The sequence below is a fragment of the Echinops telfairi genome, unplaced genomic scaffold (genome assembly GCF_000313985.2).
Source record: "Echinops telfairi isolate 266 unplaced genomic scaffold, ASM31398v2 ScPeMD7_18;HRSCAF=68, whole genome shotgun sequence".
In the NCBI taxonomy this organism is placed as follows: domain Eukaryota; kingdom Metazoa; phylum Chordata; class Mammalia; order Afrosoricida; family Tenrecidae; genus Echinops; species Echinops telfairi.
In genome coordinates this window covers 53876369-53891457 of record NW_022103915.1, presented here as the reverse complement: position 1 = coordinate 53891457, position 15089 = coordinate 53876369, and the positions used below count along the sequence as shown (strand labels likewise).

Sequence of the window (15089 nt, the reverse complement as noted above, 5' to 3'; positions counted from 1 at the left end):
GACAGCTGTTTTCTTTCCTTCATGGTATCGTCCTCCTGATGTGTTGATCATTGCGATTGGTTCCCCCTTCCACCCCTCCTCTCCCCACCTTCCCCTCACCCTCCTGGTATCGCTACTTCCATTTCTGTTTCCGGATTCCATGTTATTGATCTTTCTTAATGAACTTTGCCTTTGGGTGTTAGTGATAGAGTTACATCAAGTGTTTATTTTGCCTTAGTGTAGGTGAATATTTCACCATATAGTTGGTATCTATGTGATAGATAACCTCTGGAGTTGGTTGTGTTGAAGCATTGCTATCGTGGCATAACATTTACAGATCGTGTGGTGGGTGGAAAGCTCAGGATTGAAGGAAGAGTGTAATTGCTTTTAAGTATCCTTGTCATAAGACTCGAAGGCTAAAATCTGAGGTTCTGATCTTCCGTCAGTCTATTCCATGGCTACGCCTAAGACTTAGGAGTGGTCTGCCCATTCCTTCTTCCCGGACTGTTTCAATCTGGGAGCTCCACTGAAACCAGTCCCTGGATGACTCTGCTGGCATCTGAGTCTTGCAGCGAACTTTCAGCATCACAGGGACACCCACCTCACCGCAGTACAGCAGCCCGAGTGAACAAGACGACGACCTCAAGAATAAAGAATAGTCCACTGGCTGTGCCGTCTTTGCTCATTAGGGTCTTCCTTGCTGACGTTATTTTTGAAGAGCTGTCTCCCATGTCCCCACTTTTGAGTAGAAAGCACCTGGTATAGTAGCATTTTAGTGCAAGTGTTGGCATTTATTGGGAATATACCCTCACAACTGTCTTGTTTAGGCTGTGTGCCCTGTTTTAAGAATAGAGCCAAGCCAACTGAAGTACTGGGGACTGAATCCCTGACCCTCGGCTCATTAGCTGCATTCGTAAAACAAGGCAGCCAAACAGGCAACTAATTAGTAGAGCCAGATTCATGTGCTGATCCAGTCCAGACCTAGGAAAGTACATTAAGATAGTGGCAGCTGTCAAGAGAAACTTCGTCTATTAGGCAGCAGTGACAGGAAATTTCAATGACAGCTACTTGGCCAACTGACTGGAAGAGATACATATTTGAGCCCATTGCAAAGAAAGGTTACCCAACAGCATGTTCAGATTACATAGAACAATATCATTGATTTGCACGCAAATAAAATGGTGTTTAAGACCATCCAGCAACAGTTGCAGCAGTACATTGACAGGGAGCTGCCAGTTTAGGCAGGATTCAGAAGAGAATGTGGAACAAGGGATCTCATTGCTGATGTCAGAAGGATCTTGACTCAAAGCAGAGACTCCCAGAAAGATGTTTACTTGTGTTTTATTTGACTGTGTGAACCATAATAAACTGGGTAACCGTGAGAAGGAATTCCAAAACACTTCACTGTGCTCATTTGGAACTTGTACACAGATCAAGAGGCAGTTGTGCCACCAGAACAAGGGTCATACTGCATGGTTTGAGATCAGGAAAGGTGTCCACTATGGTTGTATCCTCTCCCCATACTGTTCAATCTTATGCTGAGCAAATAATCAGGGAGGCTGGGTTACATGAAGAAGAGTGTGTGTTGCACCAGAATTGGAGGAAGGCTTGTTAACAACTTGCGGTGTATTCAGATGGTAAATCCTTGCTTGCTGAAAATGAAGAATCGAAATACTTACTGATGAAGATAAAAGGTAGTAGTCTTCAGAATAGATTACAACTCAATGTAAAAAAGATCAAAACCCTCACCAATAGGTCACATCACGATAAATGGAGAAAAGTTTGAAGTTGTCAAGGGTTTTGTCTTGCTTAGATCCAGTCAGTGCTCATGGAAGCTCAAGAGACCGAAAGCTGTGTTGCGTTAGGTAAATCACCTGCACAAGACTTCTTTGGAGTATTGAAGAGCAAGGAGGTTAAGGACTAAAATATGCCTGACCCAAGCCATGGTATTCTCCAGTGCATCATTTGCATGTGAAAGTTGGACACCGAATAAAGACTGAAGCAGAATCAAGGCTCTGAATTGCAGTGCTGAAGAATGCTGACAGTACCATGGAATGCTAAGAGGACAAATCGTTGTGTATCGGAAGAAGTAAGGCCAGAGTTCTCCTTAGCAGAAGGGATCAAGACTCATCTTACTATGGAGAAGGACATCGTGTCTGGTGAAGTGGAAGGGTGGTGAAAAAGAGGAAGGTCCTAAATGGGGTCGGGGGTACAGGACCATGAGCTGTTTCATTCTGCTGTGCTTTGTGCATAAGGTTGCTATGGGTCGAGCTGACTCGATGACACTTAACAATTTGTAGTGGATACAAAATGTTTGTTTTTTCCTTACCTTCTCCCATTTTCCCAAGCATCAGAGAGGTTGACTAGTTTTGCATAAGTTTATTGGCTATTCAGAGCTTGTTTGCCAGTCTTTTTGCCCACGTATCTTTCAGTCAGTGAGAGCGATGGAGATAAACGAGACAAGGAAGTGTGTGTGTATGTGTGTGCATTCTGTGACTCTTGCCAATTATGAGTTGAAAATATTTTCTCCCTAATTGATTTGCCCATTTTACTATTTTTTCTTTCAAGTAGTTGGTTTGTATTTTTTGTTTGAACACACAAAACCTTTCTTGATCCCAATGCCATATATTCTTTTATCTGTTTCAGTTCTGCTTTCTACATTGCAGACTTTAATCTGTTTTGAGTTGATCTGTACACACGAGTTAGTGGTCTGAATTCTTCTGTATTAAAGGGTGGCAGGAATATTGGGGAGTTGGGGGGACATGTACCAACCACTGCAAGGTCCATCCATTTCCCATCGACCTGCAATGCCAGCTTCCAGGAATGCGTGTGCCGTGCAGGTGTTCACTTGGCCCCGGGGTCTCTGTTCCCTTTGGCTGTTTGAGTTTCCTCCTTAGGCCAACATGCGCTGATGGTGCAAGACTCAGATCTCAGCTGCTGAAAGGTTGGGAGCTTGAACACAACCCGGGATTCAGTGGGAGAAGGAACTGGTGATTTGTTCCCTTGGAGAGAAAATCTTAGGGTAGGTGGTTTTCTCACACGGGTGATGAGAGTTAAAATCCGCTCAACATCATTTAACAACATGCCAACCCTAACCGCAGAGGACTTACTGGTATGGCTTCTTACTCTCTGGTAAGGCTACTGCCTGTTCCCGACCTTGTTCTGTCGTGTTTTGGCCATTCTTGGCCTTCTGCTCTCCAGGGCTACAATAAATGCCATCTACCTAATGTTCCATCTAAGAGTTAAATGAATTTGCAATTAGGCAAGGAAGAGGGGGGAAAAAAAGTCTGTTAAGTAAACCTGAGAGAAAAAAGGTACTTACTGAATTTTACATGTAAGTCTCACAGAATTTAGATCTGAAATGAGGATTTAAGCTTTTAAGAGGTTTCCTTCTTTATCATGCAATCTCTTGAAACTGTATTAATACAAATGTGACCTCAAACCTGTTCAGTTGGTTGTGCTGTTTTTATCACAAATGTAATTAACATTCAACTTGGACCCCTTCCCTGAGCAGTGGTACAGATAATGCTGGCCCCACGAGACTATAATTAGATCTCAAAAAAGAATGGTCTCAAATTATTTTAAGTGCTTGTGATGTTTAGTAATATGCAGGCCACATGCACACAGAGCAAACAGGAGACTCAGCGAGGGATGTGTAATGTGCTATGAACAGTTTTCTAAGGGAATAGAGAATTTTAATGTACACATTCAGCCTGGGAAACTTCGTATTGTTTATTAAATAAGCAGAGAAACTGAGAGAGGAATTGGCACAGCGGGAAGTAAGGTCACAGGATGAGCCCTCTGGCTACCGTTTCCTGCTCTGGTGCACTCTTGAGAACCTCATTCCCCTGCCCAGATCATAGAGTTCCCATTTCCGGTGAGAAGCTTCCAGCACCTCCCCCATTCTTGAGCTGCCAAATCCTGATCAGTTCAGACAGATACAAGGTTTGCTTAAGAGCACATCACTGCTCTTTTAACAGGCTTCTTCCTGGCTACCACTGGGTTTGGAAGACTGGAACTCTATCTGAGTAAGTGACTAACTTATTGTACATCATCTACTAGGTCGTCACCAATCCTTAACACCCTTGCCTGTGCCTTTCTCCAGTAACTATACGTACTCATATGCCACTGCCACCAAGTCAATGCCAACTCATCATGACCCACCCATACGCAGGGTCTGTGGCTTTCAATCTTTAACAAGAACGGCGGGCTTCTGCCGTCCAGCACTGTGCAGCTACAAGGGGGGTTTGTTAGGATGACAAGACTTTCCGTTACCATCGAGCTATATGTTTAAGGTTCAGAGGACGGCCGTGCTGCTGTTTAGATGGTTGGCTCACAGCAACCCTGTGCGCAACCGAACTCAGCCTCGTCTGGTGCCATCCGCACGGGTGGTCTTGTGTTTGAACCCGTTGTTGCAGCCACCATGCCAACCCATCTTGTTAAGGGCCGTCCTCTTTCTTGCTGCCCCTCTACTTTACCGAGCATGTCCTTTCTCCAAAGATTGGCCTCGCCTGGAAACATGTCAAGGTATCTGAGAAGTCTGGTCATCCTTGTCCCTAAGGAACATTCTGGGGGTACTTCTAAGATTTGTTTGTTCTTCTGGCAGTCCATGGTATTTTCAGTATTCTTTGCCGGCACTATGATTCAAAAGCAATGATTATTTTTTGGTCTTCCTTATTCAATGTCCAACTTTCACATGCATAGGCCATTGAAAATACCGTGGCTTAGGTCAGGTGCACCTGGGTCCTCAAAGTAATGTCCTTAGTTTTCGATACTCTGAAGAGGTCTTGTGCAGATTTACCCAGTGTAACACATCACTGGATCCCGGCGGCTGCTTTCCACGAGCACCGACTGTGGATCCAAGCAAGACGAAATCCTAACAGCTTCTTCAACTCCATTACTCGTGAGGTTGCCCAGTTGTGAGGATTTTGATCTTTACATTGAGTTGTCATCCATATTGAGAGCTGCAATCTTTGATCTTCATCAGCAAGTGCTTCAAGGCCTCCTCACATTCAGCAAGCAAGCTTATCAGATTGTTAATAAGCCTTCCTCCAATCTTGATGCCACACTCTTCTTCATAAAGTCCACCTATTTGCACAGCATTCACACTGAACAAGTATGGTGAGAAGATACAACCCCGATGCACACCTTTTGGTTTTAAACCATGAGCACGCTGTTCTGTTTGCACAACTGCCTCCTGATCCATGTACAGGCTCCTCCTGAGCACAATTAGGTGTTCTGGAATTCTCACTCTTCTGAAGGCTATCCATAGTTTTTAATGTGCAGCACGGGGGCGCGCTCAGGACATTCACAAAGAGTCAGCAATACTGACTGACACAAGGGGATGGGGCTGAAAAAGCCATCCTCACTATTCTGAATTATCCAAGTAGTAAAGAGACTGTCGTTTTTTAAGCAAGTAGCCTAGACAGCAGCATCCCTTATGAAATGTATTTGTAGGGAGTAGAGCTATTGTGAAAGGCAATCCTTTTATGTATGCATTCCAGAGGCTCGGAAGGTTTACGTAAAAGCCTGGCATTTTACTGAGAAGCTACCATGTCCAATATAGATGCAGTACTTGGTACTTTATTTAATCCTGTGTATTTTTCAGGCAACGTAAGAGCCAGGAGGTGGGTCAAGGTGTCAGTCACCTACGTCGGCTAGAAAAATGAATGAGACCTGAGTTAAATGTGGGAGAAAACCTAAAGTACTTAGTAGGTGCAAGAATTACTGTATGAGAACAAAGGCTATGTCTGTCCACGTCTGGCTCGTACAAGAGGATCAGGAACTGCAGGCCTCTTTCCTTCCACTAAGTTCATGTGCTCTAGCGCCCTGACTTTTTAAGTTCAAGGTTCTGTTTAAAATAATTTGTACCAAGATTACTAATTAACTATATCGGGACTTCCAGTAGGTCCCTTGTTAAGGGAAACCGAGCTGCTAGCAGTCCTGGCTGGTGTCCCGTCTCCAGTGCCTGTATGTCCTCATGAAGCTGAGCGAGCGCAGGAACCGGAAGGAAGCGGGTCTTTTGAGAGCTCCATCCAGCCTTTTCATGACCCTTGCCCTGTTTCTCAAGGCAGGCACCAAATCTCTAGAGAGCTGGAATGCTCACTGCCAAGCTTTGAGAAGCATGTGCTTTAAAGACGATTGGTTAGGGACATGGAAACCACAGAAGCTGTCTGAGTGGCATGGCTGGTGAATCTGGCATTTGTGCTGTGGCTCCAAGGAGCCCTTGGAGCAAAGTGTAGCAGCGTTGTGCTGTGACAAGATCAACCTTGGAATCTTCGGGAAGGCGGCGGGCAAACCAGAGACAGAGAAACCAGCAAAGAAGTGATGCTTCACATTGTGTGGGACTAGAAAGGACCTGGGCTTGCCAATCTAAATGAATTATATTTTAAGTCTTTAACAAGTGACCATACTTGCTGGTGACCTGTACGTCAGATGAGAAAACAAAATACGCATACATGTTTTCAAAATGTTAATGGTAAAGAGCTGTTGAATTTTGGAATATGCAGTTTGTTAAGGATACAGCCATCAAATGCAGAGCAAGTACAAGCTGCAGAGATGATCAGAGCTCTGCGGGGCTGTTGCACAGGACGAAGCCCGGAATTCGGTGATGGCTAACAGTAGTGGTGAGAGACACTCAGTGTGTGAAGGAAAACAGCTTGACCTGGATAAATGCAACAATTAATGATAGAAGTCCAAGACTGAAATTCTGAGAATAACATTAACAGGAAACTTATAAATATGGAGACAGTGTTTTAAGGAAGAATGAACTTTGCTGTTCTGGGTCAACAAGATCTGTTCACCTGCCACATTTCTGTGTATAACTAATGCCTAATGTGTAAATAATACACTCATTTTAAAGTCTTCAGGAACATAAGGGCCTCAATTTTGTGGAAGGACTTTAGAGTCTCATCTTTGACACTTGGAAGTAAATATTCACAGCATTTCTAAAAGACAGACTTGAATTTCTGCAAAGGTAATGTAGAAACAAGTAAAAAAGAAGCAAGTAATAAATAAAAGGTTTTACTTTTATTTAAAATAAAATGCATTTTACATAGTCTTAAAACCAGGGATTATTGGACAATCCTGGGAATCCACTCTTCTCTGGCACCCCTTCGGGGCTATGTGAGCTAGGAACTTTCTGACTAGCACCAATGCAGATTGCAATAGCATAACAGACTAGCACACGGCTAGTCCAGGCATTAGAGTTAAAGACGTGGCAAATCATGACTATAATGAAGTCATTCTTAATTTAGCAGATATTAAAATTGCATATAATTACTACCAAATTGCTATTTATATCTTTATAAGCAATTAATGCTAAGATGCTATTTTCTAAGTAAGCCATTTGCTAGTTTTGAGTTAAAAAAAAAACTGTACAATTTTATAAAATTTGTGTTTGTACATTAGATACACAAAATGCATACTTCATAGACCTTTAACTTCATATTGTAATGCAAAAGTTGCATATTTTAGGCAGAGTGAATATGCTGGTGAATACTAAAGTATTGTAATACAATATGGTGTAAAAATAAAACACAAGACAGTATACTACATGCTTACTGAAGGACACAAACAAACCAAGCATAATAGACTAACAGCATTTTTCCTTCAAGGTCAGACAGTGGTGACATTATTAAATACCAGGCATCTCTTCCAGGCCTGATTTGGGGGCTGGGGGAGTATCAAGGTCTAGCTGAAGTAGGATATTTTAGAACCTAAGGTCAAATTAAACATACATTAAAACATATGCATTAAACATGATAGACTTTCTAATAGTTAAAGCCCTGGACAGCTTCCAAGTAGACGGCTTGAGTTTTAGTTTGCCCTCGACTTCAGCTGTCAAATTCATGGCCCTAAGGAATGGGTGCCACATTCAACAGTCCCTAAGCTGTAACATGGTTGCAGATTAATTGTCGTGCTCATTAGTGCACATATTAAACTGGTTTGGAAAGGCGAAATGTTTCCATGATAAAATGATAAATGTCAAGCTTACTTTATTAAGCAGCACATAACAGCTTTTACAGTTAAATATGGCCACGGAGTCTTGTTACACAGTATTTCCTATTCACACCCATCCACTGGTAAGTTTGTAGAACATTTCTTCATCTAAACTCTCATTCTGGTCCTTTGCACGTGTTGAAAGAAATATGTAGCCACCAATGAATTCATGAACCACTTTGCAATCTACTTCCGTACAAATGAAGGACAATCGTACTTCATCTGCAAACTCTACGGTGACCTGTGAGAAAGACAAGAACTATCAGGCCCAGTAACACTTTGAGATGGCTGGTCCCAGTGAAGCTACTGTCGTTTTACATCTGAGTGTCACTAAATATCTTGATAGACTACACAATTCTCTTTTTAAAAAATTGAAACTTAGTAATAAGGCCTCCAAGTCCAAAAGAAAGGAAAGTGTACGAAACCCCGTCCCCAAACCTCTCTCTCTAGGACTGAAGGCAAGGGCTTTAGGTCAGGAAGTTCCCAAGTGGTCTCTGGTGACTCTAGCACCGTCGTCCCCGAGTCCTTGGAGACAACCACTTCCTGTGTTGACAGCTTTAGATGGTTATCCTACAGGTGTCACGTTTGCATAGTCCAGAAATAAGAGCTTCTAGGAAGTGACAGAAATTGATACAAGAAACCTCAAATGACCCTAAAACCAATGAAGATTCATTAGTGAAAGATTCTATTTATTTGAAATGAAGTTCATGTAATCCAAGGCAAGGGGCAGCATGGTAGATCCTTTGTGCAAATCACTGTGTAAATTAAAATCCCAAGGCGGTGAACCTTTACCAAGTGTGTGGCTATGAATACAGACAGCCCTTGGACCTCTAAATTGTACTGTCTTCAACCGTAACGTAGGAATACATCTATCTTGAAAGGTTGTGGTGAGGTCGAGAAAGAGGTTATCTATCATGTGTAAAAGGCATCTGGTACCGTGTTCGGCACAGAGCAGGTGATGCACAAACAGCAGCTGCTCTTACCGCTGGAAGAGCTTGACAGCAGAGAAAGGTAACCGTAGAGAATGGTCAGGGACCATGCTAAGCAAATCAATACTGAGCTGGCTGTGAAATCAGTGAGGAAAGTAACTTAGTGGCTTTTTAACATTTACTAATGTTTAGTAAAAGGACTACTTATGCATTCAAGTAACATTTTAAGTAGCTTACCATTTTTATCTCCCAGTTGACATTCCATTGTTTCATGTTGCTGAACCGCCAAGTTTTAATTGCATCTCCTGTGCTGGCATCCATCCTTATCAGTCGGTTGTAAGCAATTCCAATAAGCTCTTCTTTTTTGCCCCCTTGAAACCTGCAACATTTAAAGACGTGCTTTTAATTCTAAAAAGTGCTATTCTGAGGAGTAAAAACAGCAATGTAACCAGAAATAGTTTTTTAAATGTAAAAAGTCTAAGTCCAGACATTCCCTTCTCCTTTAAAATTTCTACTGTAAAACGGGTTAATAGCTCTAATAACAAAGTAGATTCAGCAAAAATCCCGATCCAGGTTACATATAAGTGCTTTGCAAAACACTGACCTTGCAATGAAGTGCGTGATGCCAAATTCCGGAAGAGACTGCCAAGCTTGAATAAATCTCATCTTGGCTTCAATTAAACTCATTTGAGCTACATTCTGATGGGCTTCCAAGATTCTTGCTGTTATCTAAACATGATTAAATATCACCTTTACCATTAGACATTACTCTTTCATGGGAGAATCAAGATTAAGATTGAATAATGCACTCTATCATCTTCCGACTCGTCTTGCAAAAGTTAAAATAAGGAAAATACTAGATGGTTTTTAAAAATAAGCTTCCTGTTATTATTAAATTGCATTTTCCATATATATATATTTAATGCTATAATACATAATTGGGACTTATAAAACACTCAATGTGCACACCTACGTATGAGGAGACTACAAACAGTTCATAGAAAAATTGCATTTTTGGGGGAAAAATTGCATTTTTTAAACCCCTGCTTTCCATGAACTTCATGAAGCCCCCCTCACAATGTTACTATATAAAATAGTGTGTTCTAATCCTGTTATACATGATGAGTTTTTCAGGACAGATGGTCAAACGGACCTAGGACATATGTAGTTTTTATTAGCTACATGAAATCAACGCAAACCCAGTGGATTCCGACTCACAGCAGCCCTGTAGGACAGAGCAGACCGACTGCCCCACGAGGGTCCCACCACCGTCATCTTTACAGAAACACCCTGCTCTTTCTTTTTCCCAGGGGAGCAGCTGGTGGGCTTGAACGGCCTACATTCAGTTAGCATTAAAGTGCTTAACCACTGTGCTGCAGGGTTCACCGTAATAAGTAAAACCGTCTTCCTACAGGAATTTTGTCAGGTCACGTCTGCCTCACAGCAACCTAGTGTGACAGAGGTAGAACCTCAGGGGTTTTCTAGGTGGGATTTCTTCTGTGGAGCTTCTGGGTCGTTTGCACAGCCAGCCACTGTTAGCAGCCACATGCCGGATTGTTGCCCTGCTGAGGCTCATTGTACAAAGCAAGCCAGTATAGAACGGTTCTAAGCTGTGAATCTTCTCAGGGGCAGAAAGCGTCATCTTTCTCCTCAAGAGTGGGAAGTGGGGGGGAGACAGTGACTTTGGCTTTAAACATGGGGGGTGGGGGGGGCAGGGATGACAAGCAGGGAGAATACATGTAGAGAACTTACCAAATCTCTTATATAGCCTGGCTGTAGATGGCAATGCGAGGAAAGAAAAAGAAAGCAGAAAGAGAGAGAAAAAAAAAAGGAAATCAGAAAAAATGGCAATGAAGCAAAGAAATAGCTGTGGTCACCTGCAAACCAAAATTCCAGCCAAAAAACATGCAAAAAATGACTTTAGATGGAAACCAAGCAGAGTAAACACAGCAGGGAAATGAAGCAGCAGCAACCACTTTCCATATGGAATTCTGAGAAACGCAACCCATGATTTCAGAATGTTAAGGGTTACTTGTAGGCAGAAAATGCAGAAAGCCTAACCTTCATTCCCCTTAAATACCAGTTTTTACCAGTAAAATTAGGGTAAGGCTAATTAATTTTAGTGTAGCAAAACCAAAATTAATATTCAAAAGCCACGAATGTCTTCTTGGATGTAGTGATAGAATATGGTCCATGCACACGGTCTTTCAGTAATAAGCAGGAGTAAAGGCAAAAGTGCAACCACCATACTACTGACACAGAACAATCAACTCCTCAATTACCATATGCTTTTTACATCCTTTTTCCTGAAAGGAAAACAGAGAGATGCCCGACACGGCACTTGAACGATACTCGTTCATCAAAGATTAAGAATGAAAAACTTTTCATGCACAGTGAGACAGGGCAGTTTTGCCCTATCCCCCCAAACCGTGGGAACTTCGAATGTCTGATTCCCTTGGGTGACTGGAAGTACCTTTCCAGGACTTCCTTCCTGGTCCCTTTCATCGGGATGCACTGCTGACACCCGCTGCAGCAGCACAGCACCACGCAAACCTCCACTGAGAGGATGATGACTGGCTGGGGACGGGGCGGGGTGTGTGCGTGTGGTGGTGGCACACACCCCATCGTGGGGGTGAGAAGATCTATCAGCACTTATAGTCCCCTGAGGGTGCTGGCCATGTGTGATTGCCCTTCACCTAATAAGTCTAGTAGGGGAAAGAGCGATTAAAAGAAGGTGTCATTTGTAAGACGCCAGTGTGGAAGGCCAGGCTAGCAAGAGCCTGAAGCACAGGCAGGCCTGCCGTCAGGGAGGAGGAATGTACACTGCCAGTCGAGCCTAGAACACGGCGAGAAACGAGCCTTTCAAGGGGTTCCCGTGGACGCTGCCTGTCCTTGCCAGGGAAGCCGACACTCTGTTGTCAGCCTCTTTCCCGTGACATTTGACAGGAAATGATTACATTGTTGACCAACACGTAGTCTTGAAGGCAAATGAATTCACTTTACATGGGACTTTTTAGGCGTAGTGAAAAACGACGAAAAAAATAAAATTAGGACATGGTTCATTTTCCCTTTTTAACTTACACTATACATTCCACAAACCTCCCTAGGGCAGCACTTCCTCCATTCCGAACGACTCCCACATCCCATGACTGTGGGGTAAACAACTCTAAAACTTAGACAACTACGTGTGACTAAAAGTCATGAAAATGCCAACTATGTGAATTCTGACTCATATACATGAATGAATTTAAAATATATCAAGGGATAGTGTTCAGGGTGTTTCACTCGGCTTCAGTATATTTGCAAATTACTGCAAGTTAAAAACAAACTAGATTAGAAAAATACTTAATGTAAATGCCTCTGGGTTTTTTTACCCTCCCCCACCGTCCTCTTCCCCCCTTTTATGGCATGTTGTTTGCTGTGGAGCATACCGAAGGCTAACACAAGTGAAACATTTTCCTTGTAAAGCGCCTTTCCTACTGCTGAAGAACCATTTTCCTAAATAGCAATCCTTTTATGGTTGTGATTTCCAGGAAAGGAATTCTAAGCAGAGGGGACAAAACAGTGAGTTTCAATGAGACAATTTACCAAACTTTGTCACTTTATACATATCCTGGTTGGGTCCTGACTGTTGATAACAAGATGCATTAAGTATATCTCTCCTGTAAAGTTTATTTACAAAACGTTTATTTAGACAGCCTGAATAAACATTATACATTTGTTGGAAAATAGAGTATGTTTTTATATAATTTTTACTGAATCCAATGGATTTTTTAATGTAGTTAACACATCAATCAGACAATACTCAATCAATCCCCTGAATTGTCTGATTTCGTCAGGTTGGTTAGAATGTTTCCAGCTATTAGAATTATCTACCCTACTAGAAAGATAGAGATGATCTTCTTAAAATGACCAACTTACACTGACTTTTTAAAAGCTATTTCCTATTTTATATTCTAACCATCTGCTTTTGAAGTCAGACTTCAATCAGGTTATCAATTATACAACAAAACACCAGCCAAGAAAAGTTGGATGAAGTAAAATAGAGTACCTGCTTGTTCTTGTATTTCTTTAGATAGCGAGGAGACACAAGGCATTCTGGGTTTATATCAGTTGTGATCTGCTCTGGTATTAACTGCGGGTCTGGGTTTAAATGCTGCATCTTCAGGAAGGAAAGGATGTTTTGAACTTCCAAGTTGTAAGAGCTGTCCGCCATGGTCTTGCCTTTGGAAGCTAGCCTGCAAGCTGCCATCCAGTGCGCGTACTGCTGCTCCTATTGGAAAGAAGCACGGTGCGCAAACATGGAGCACATGCTGGCTCCTTTGAACATGAATGGAACAATGACCGGTCAGTTTACCTAATGGGGTTTTGACCGGAAAACTTACATTGTCACAGCGAAGCCAGATTTCATTCATGCCCTCTGCAACTGGAATCAGGAGTTTGATGTTAAATTTTTGGCCTGAAATGTTTACATCTGGGGTCACTTCACATCCTGTAAGAATAAAAAAAACCCTTTAATTATTAAAATGACACAGTTTACGTTAAAGAGACATCAGCAGACAGTTTTTATGGCATCCTAACATGTTGACTTTGCTGTGCAATCTATAGACCGAGGCATACTCTCCATGCTCCTTAATTATTAGTTGAGGCGAATGTTTGTTGAGTGAAATACCCTTTTGACCATAATCCATAAGCCTGAGGCTTTTGAGGTCCCTGCCCTGCCACACCGCCGCACCCGCCATGTTCTCCTTTCCCTGCCCCACACAGCAGAGAGCATCTCCACGTGTCTTTAGAATCAGTTGTCTTTGCATTACTGTCCACGTAGCAAAACCTTAACCTCAGCTTGCAATCTAAGCATCCATCTTTCTTACTCACAGACATTCTTTAAAAATCAATTGATTGGGGCTTATACAGCTCTTAGCACAATCCAGACATCCATCTATCGTGTCGAGTACATTTGTACATATGTTGCCATCGCTGTCCGTTTTCTTTCTACTTGAGCCCCCGTTTTCACTTCATTTCCCCCTCTCCACCCTCAATTATTTTTTCATGTCTGAGACTGACTGATGTCTCCCTTCACCTACTTTTCTGTTGTCCGTCCCCCTGGTTGGGGGTTATATGTAGATCATTGTGATCAGTTCCCCCCCCCCCCCCCACTTCCTTCCCCTTACCATTCTGTTATCGCTACTCTCATTGTTGGTCCTGAGGGGTTTATCTGTCCTGGATCCCCTGTGTTTCCAGCTCTTATCTGTACCAGTGTACATGCTCTGGTCTAGCCAGATTTATAAGGTAAAACTGGGTTCATGATAATGGGCATTAAAGACTAAAGTTGTCCGTTTCATCGTGCTATACTACATCCTGACTGGCTCGTCTCTTAATTGTGATCCTTCTGTAAGAGGTTGTTCAATTGTCTACTGATGGGCTTTGGGGCTCCACTTTGCACTCCCCCTCATTTACACTGATAGGATTTTTTGTTCTTAGTCTTTGATGCCTGATATCTGATTCCATCAACACCTCATGATCACACGGGCTGCTGTGCTTCCTCCATGTGGGATTTGCTGCTTCTCTGCTAAGTGGCCACTTGTTTATTTTCAAGCCTTTAAGACCCCAGATGCTATATCTTTCAAAAGCCAGGCACCATTAGCTTTCTTCACCACATTGCTTATGCACCTAATTTGTCTTCAATGATCGTGTTCGGAAGGTGAGCATCGCAGAATGCCGGGTTATTAGAACACAGTGTTCTTGCGTTGAGGGAGGGCTTGAGTAGCATAAACATTCTCTGGAATGTCTATTTCAAACCATCTCAAGACTCACTCTCGGGACCTCTCCTCTCACATCCCACAGCGTCCTGCCTCCAGTTAAAACCAAGCTGCCTTTCTTTCCACAGCGGAGCAGCATCTCTCTTCCTAAGGTTAGCATCCTGCCCCAGCAGTCTGAGTCTAGCCACCTACTCGGGAATCATGCTCCGCTGCAGTGATCCTCTCTACAGCCCTCATTCTCCTTTCTTGGTGGTTCATCACTAGGCTGTCTTGTTTCTGACATACATCTCAATGACTACACTCGGCTTCCGCACTCAAATCTCCATTGGTCTTTAAAAGGAAAAGGGGCTTCATAAGAATTGATGAGATGGGAAAAAATATTTTCAAATTGTTATCTGATAAAAGTTTAACTCCCAAAGTA

General features: G+C 42.6%; 1 protein-coding gene across 4 annotated transcripts in view; it reads right to left on the bottom strand.

The window, feature by feature from the left end:
- Nucleotides 1-6986: 6986 nt before the first annotated feature.
- The window catches only part of FERMT2 (FERM domain containing kindlin 2), a 93574-nt gene continuing 85471 nt past the window's right edge, over nt 6987-15089 (bottom strand). For 2 of the 4 annotated variants that reach the window (XM_045287737.1, XM_004698592.2), the window contains 6 exons: nt 13295-13401; nt 12961-13182; nt 10662-10682; nt 9514-9638; nt 9147-9288; nt 6987-8221 (listed from right to left, as the gene is read on the bottom strand). In XM_045287737.1, the coding sequence (XP_045143672.1) occupies nt 8048-8221; nt 9147-9288; nt 9514-9638; nt 10662-10682; nt 12961-13182; nt 13295-13401 (791 nt within the window). In that variant the 3' untranslated portion in view covers nt 6987-8047. The remainder of the gene's footprint in view (nt 8222-9146; nt 9289-9513; nt 9639-10661; nt 10683-12960; nt 13183-13294; nt 13402-15089) is intronic. The other 2 variants (XM_045287738.1, XM_004698593.2) reach the window with 1 other exon arrangement.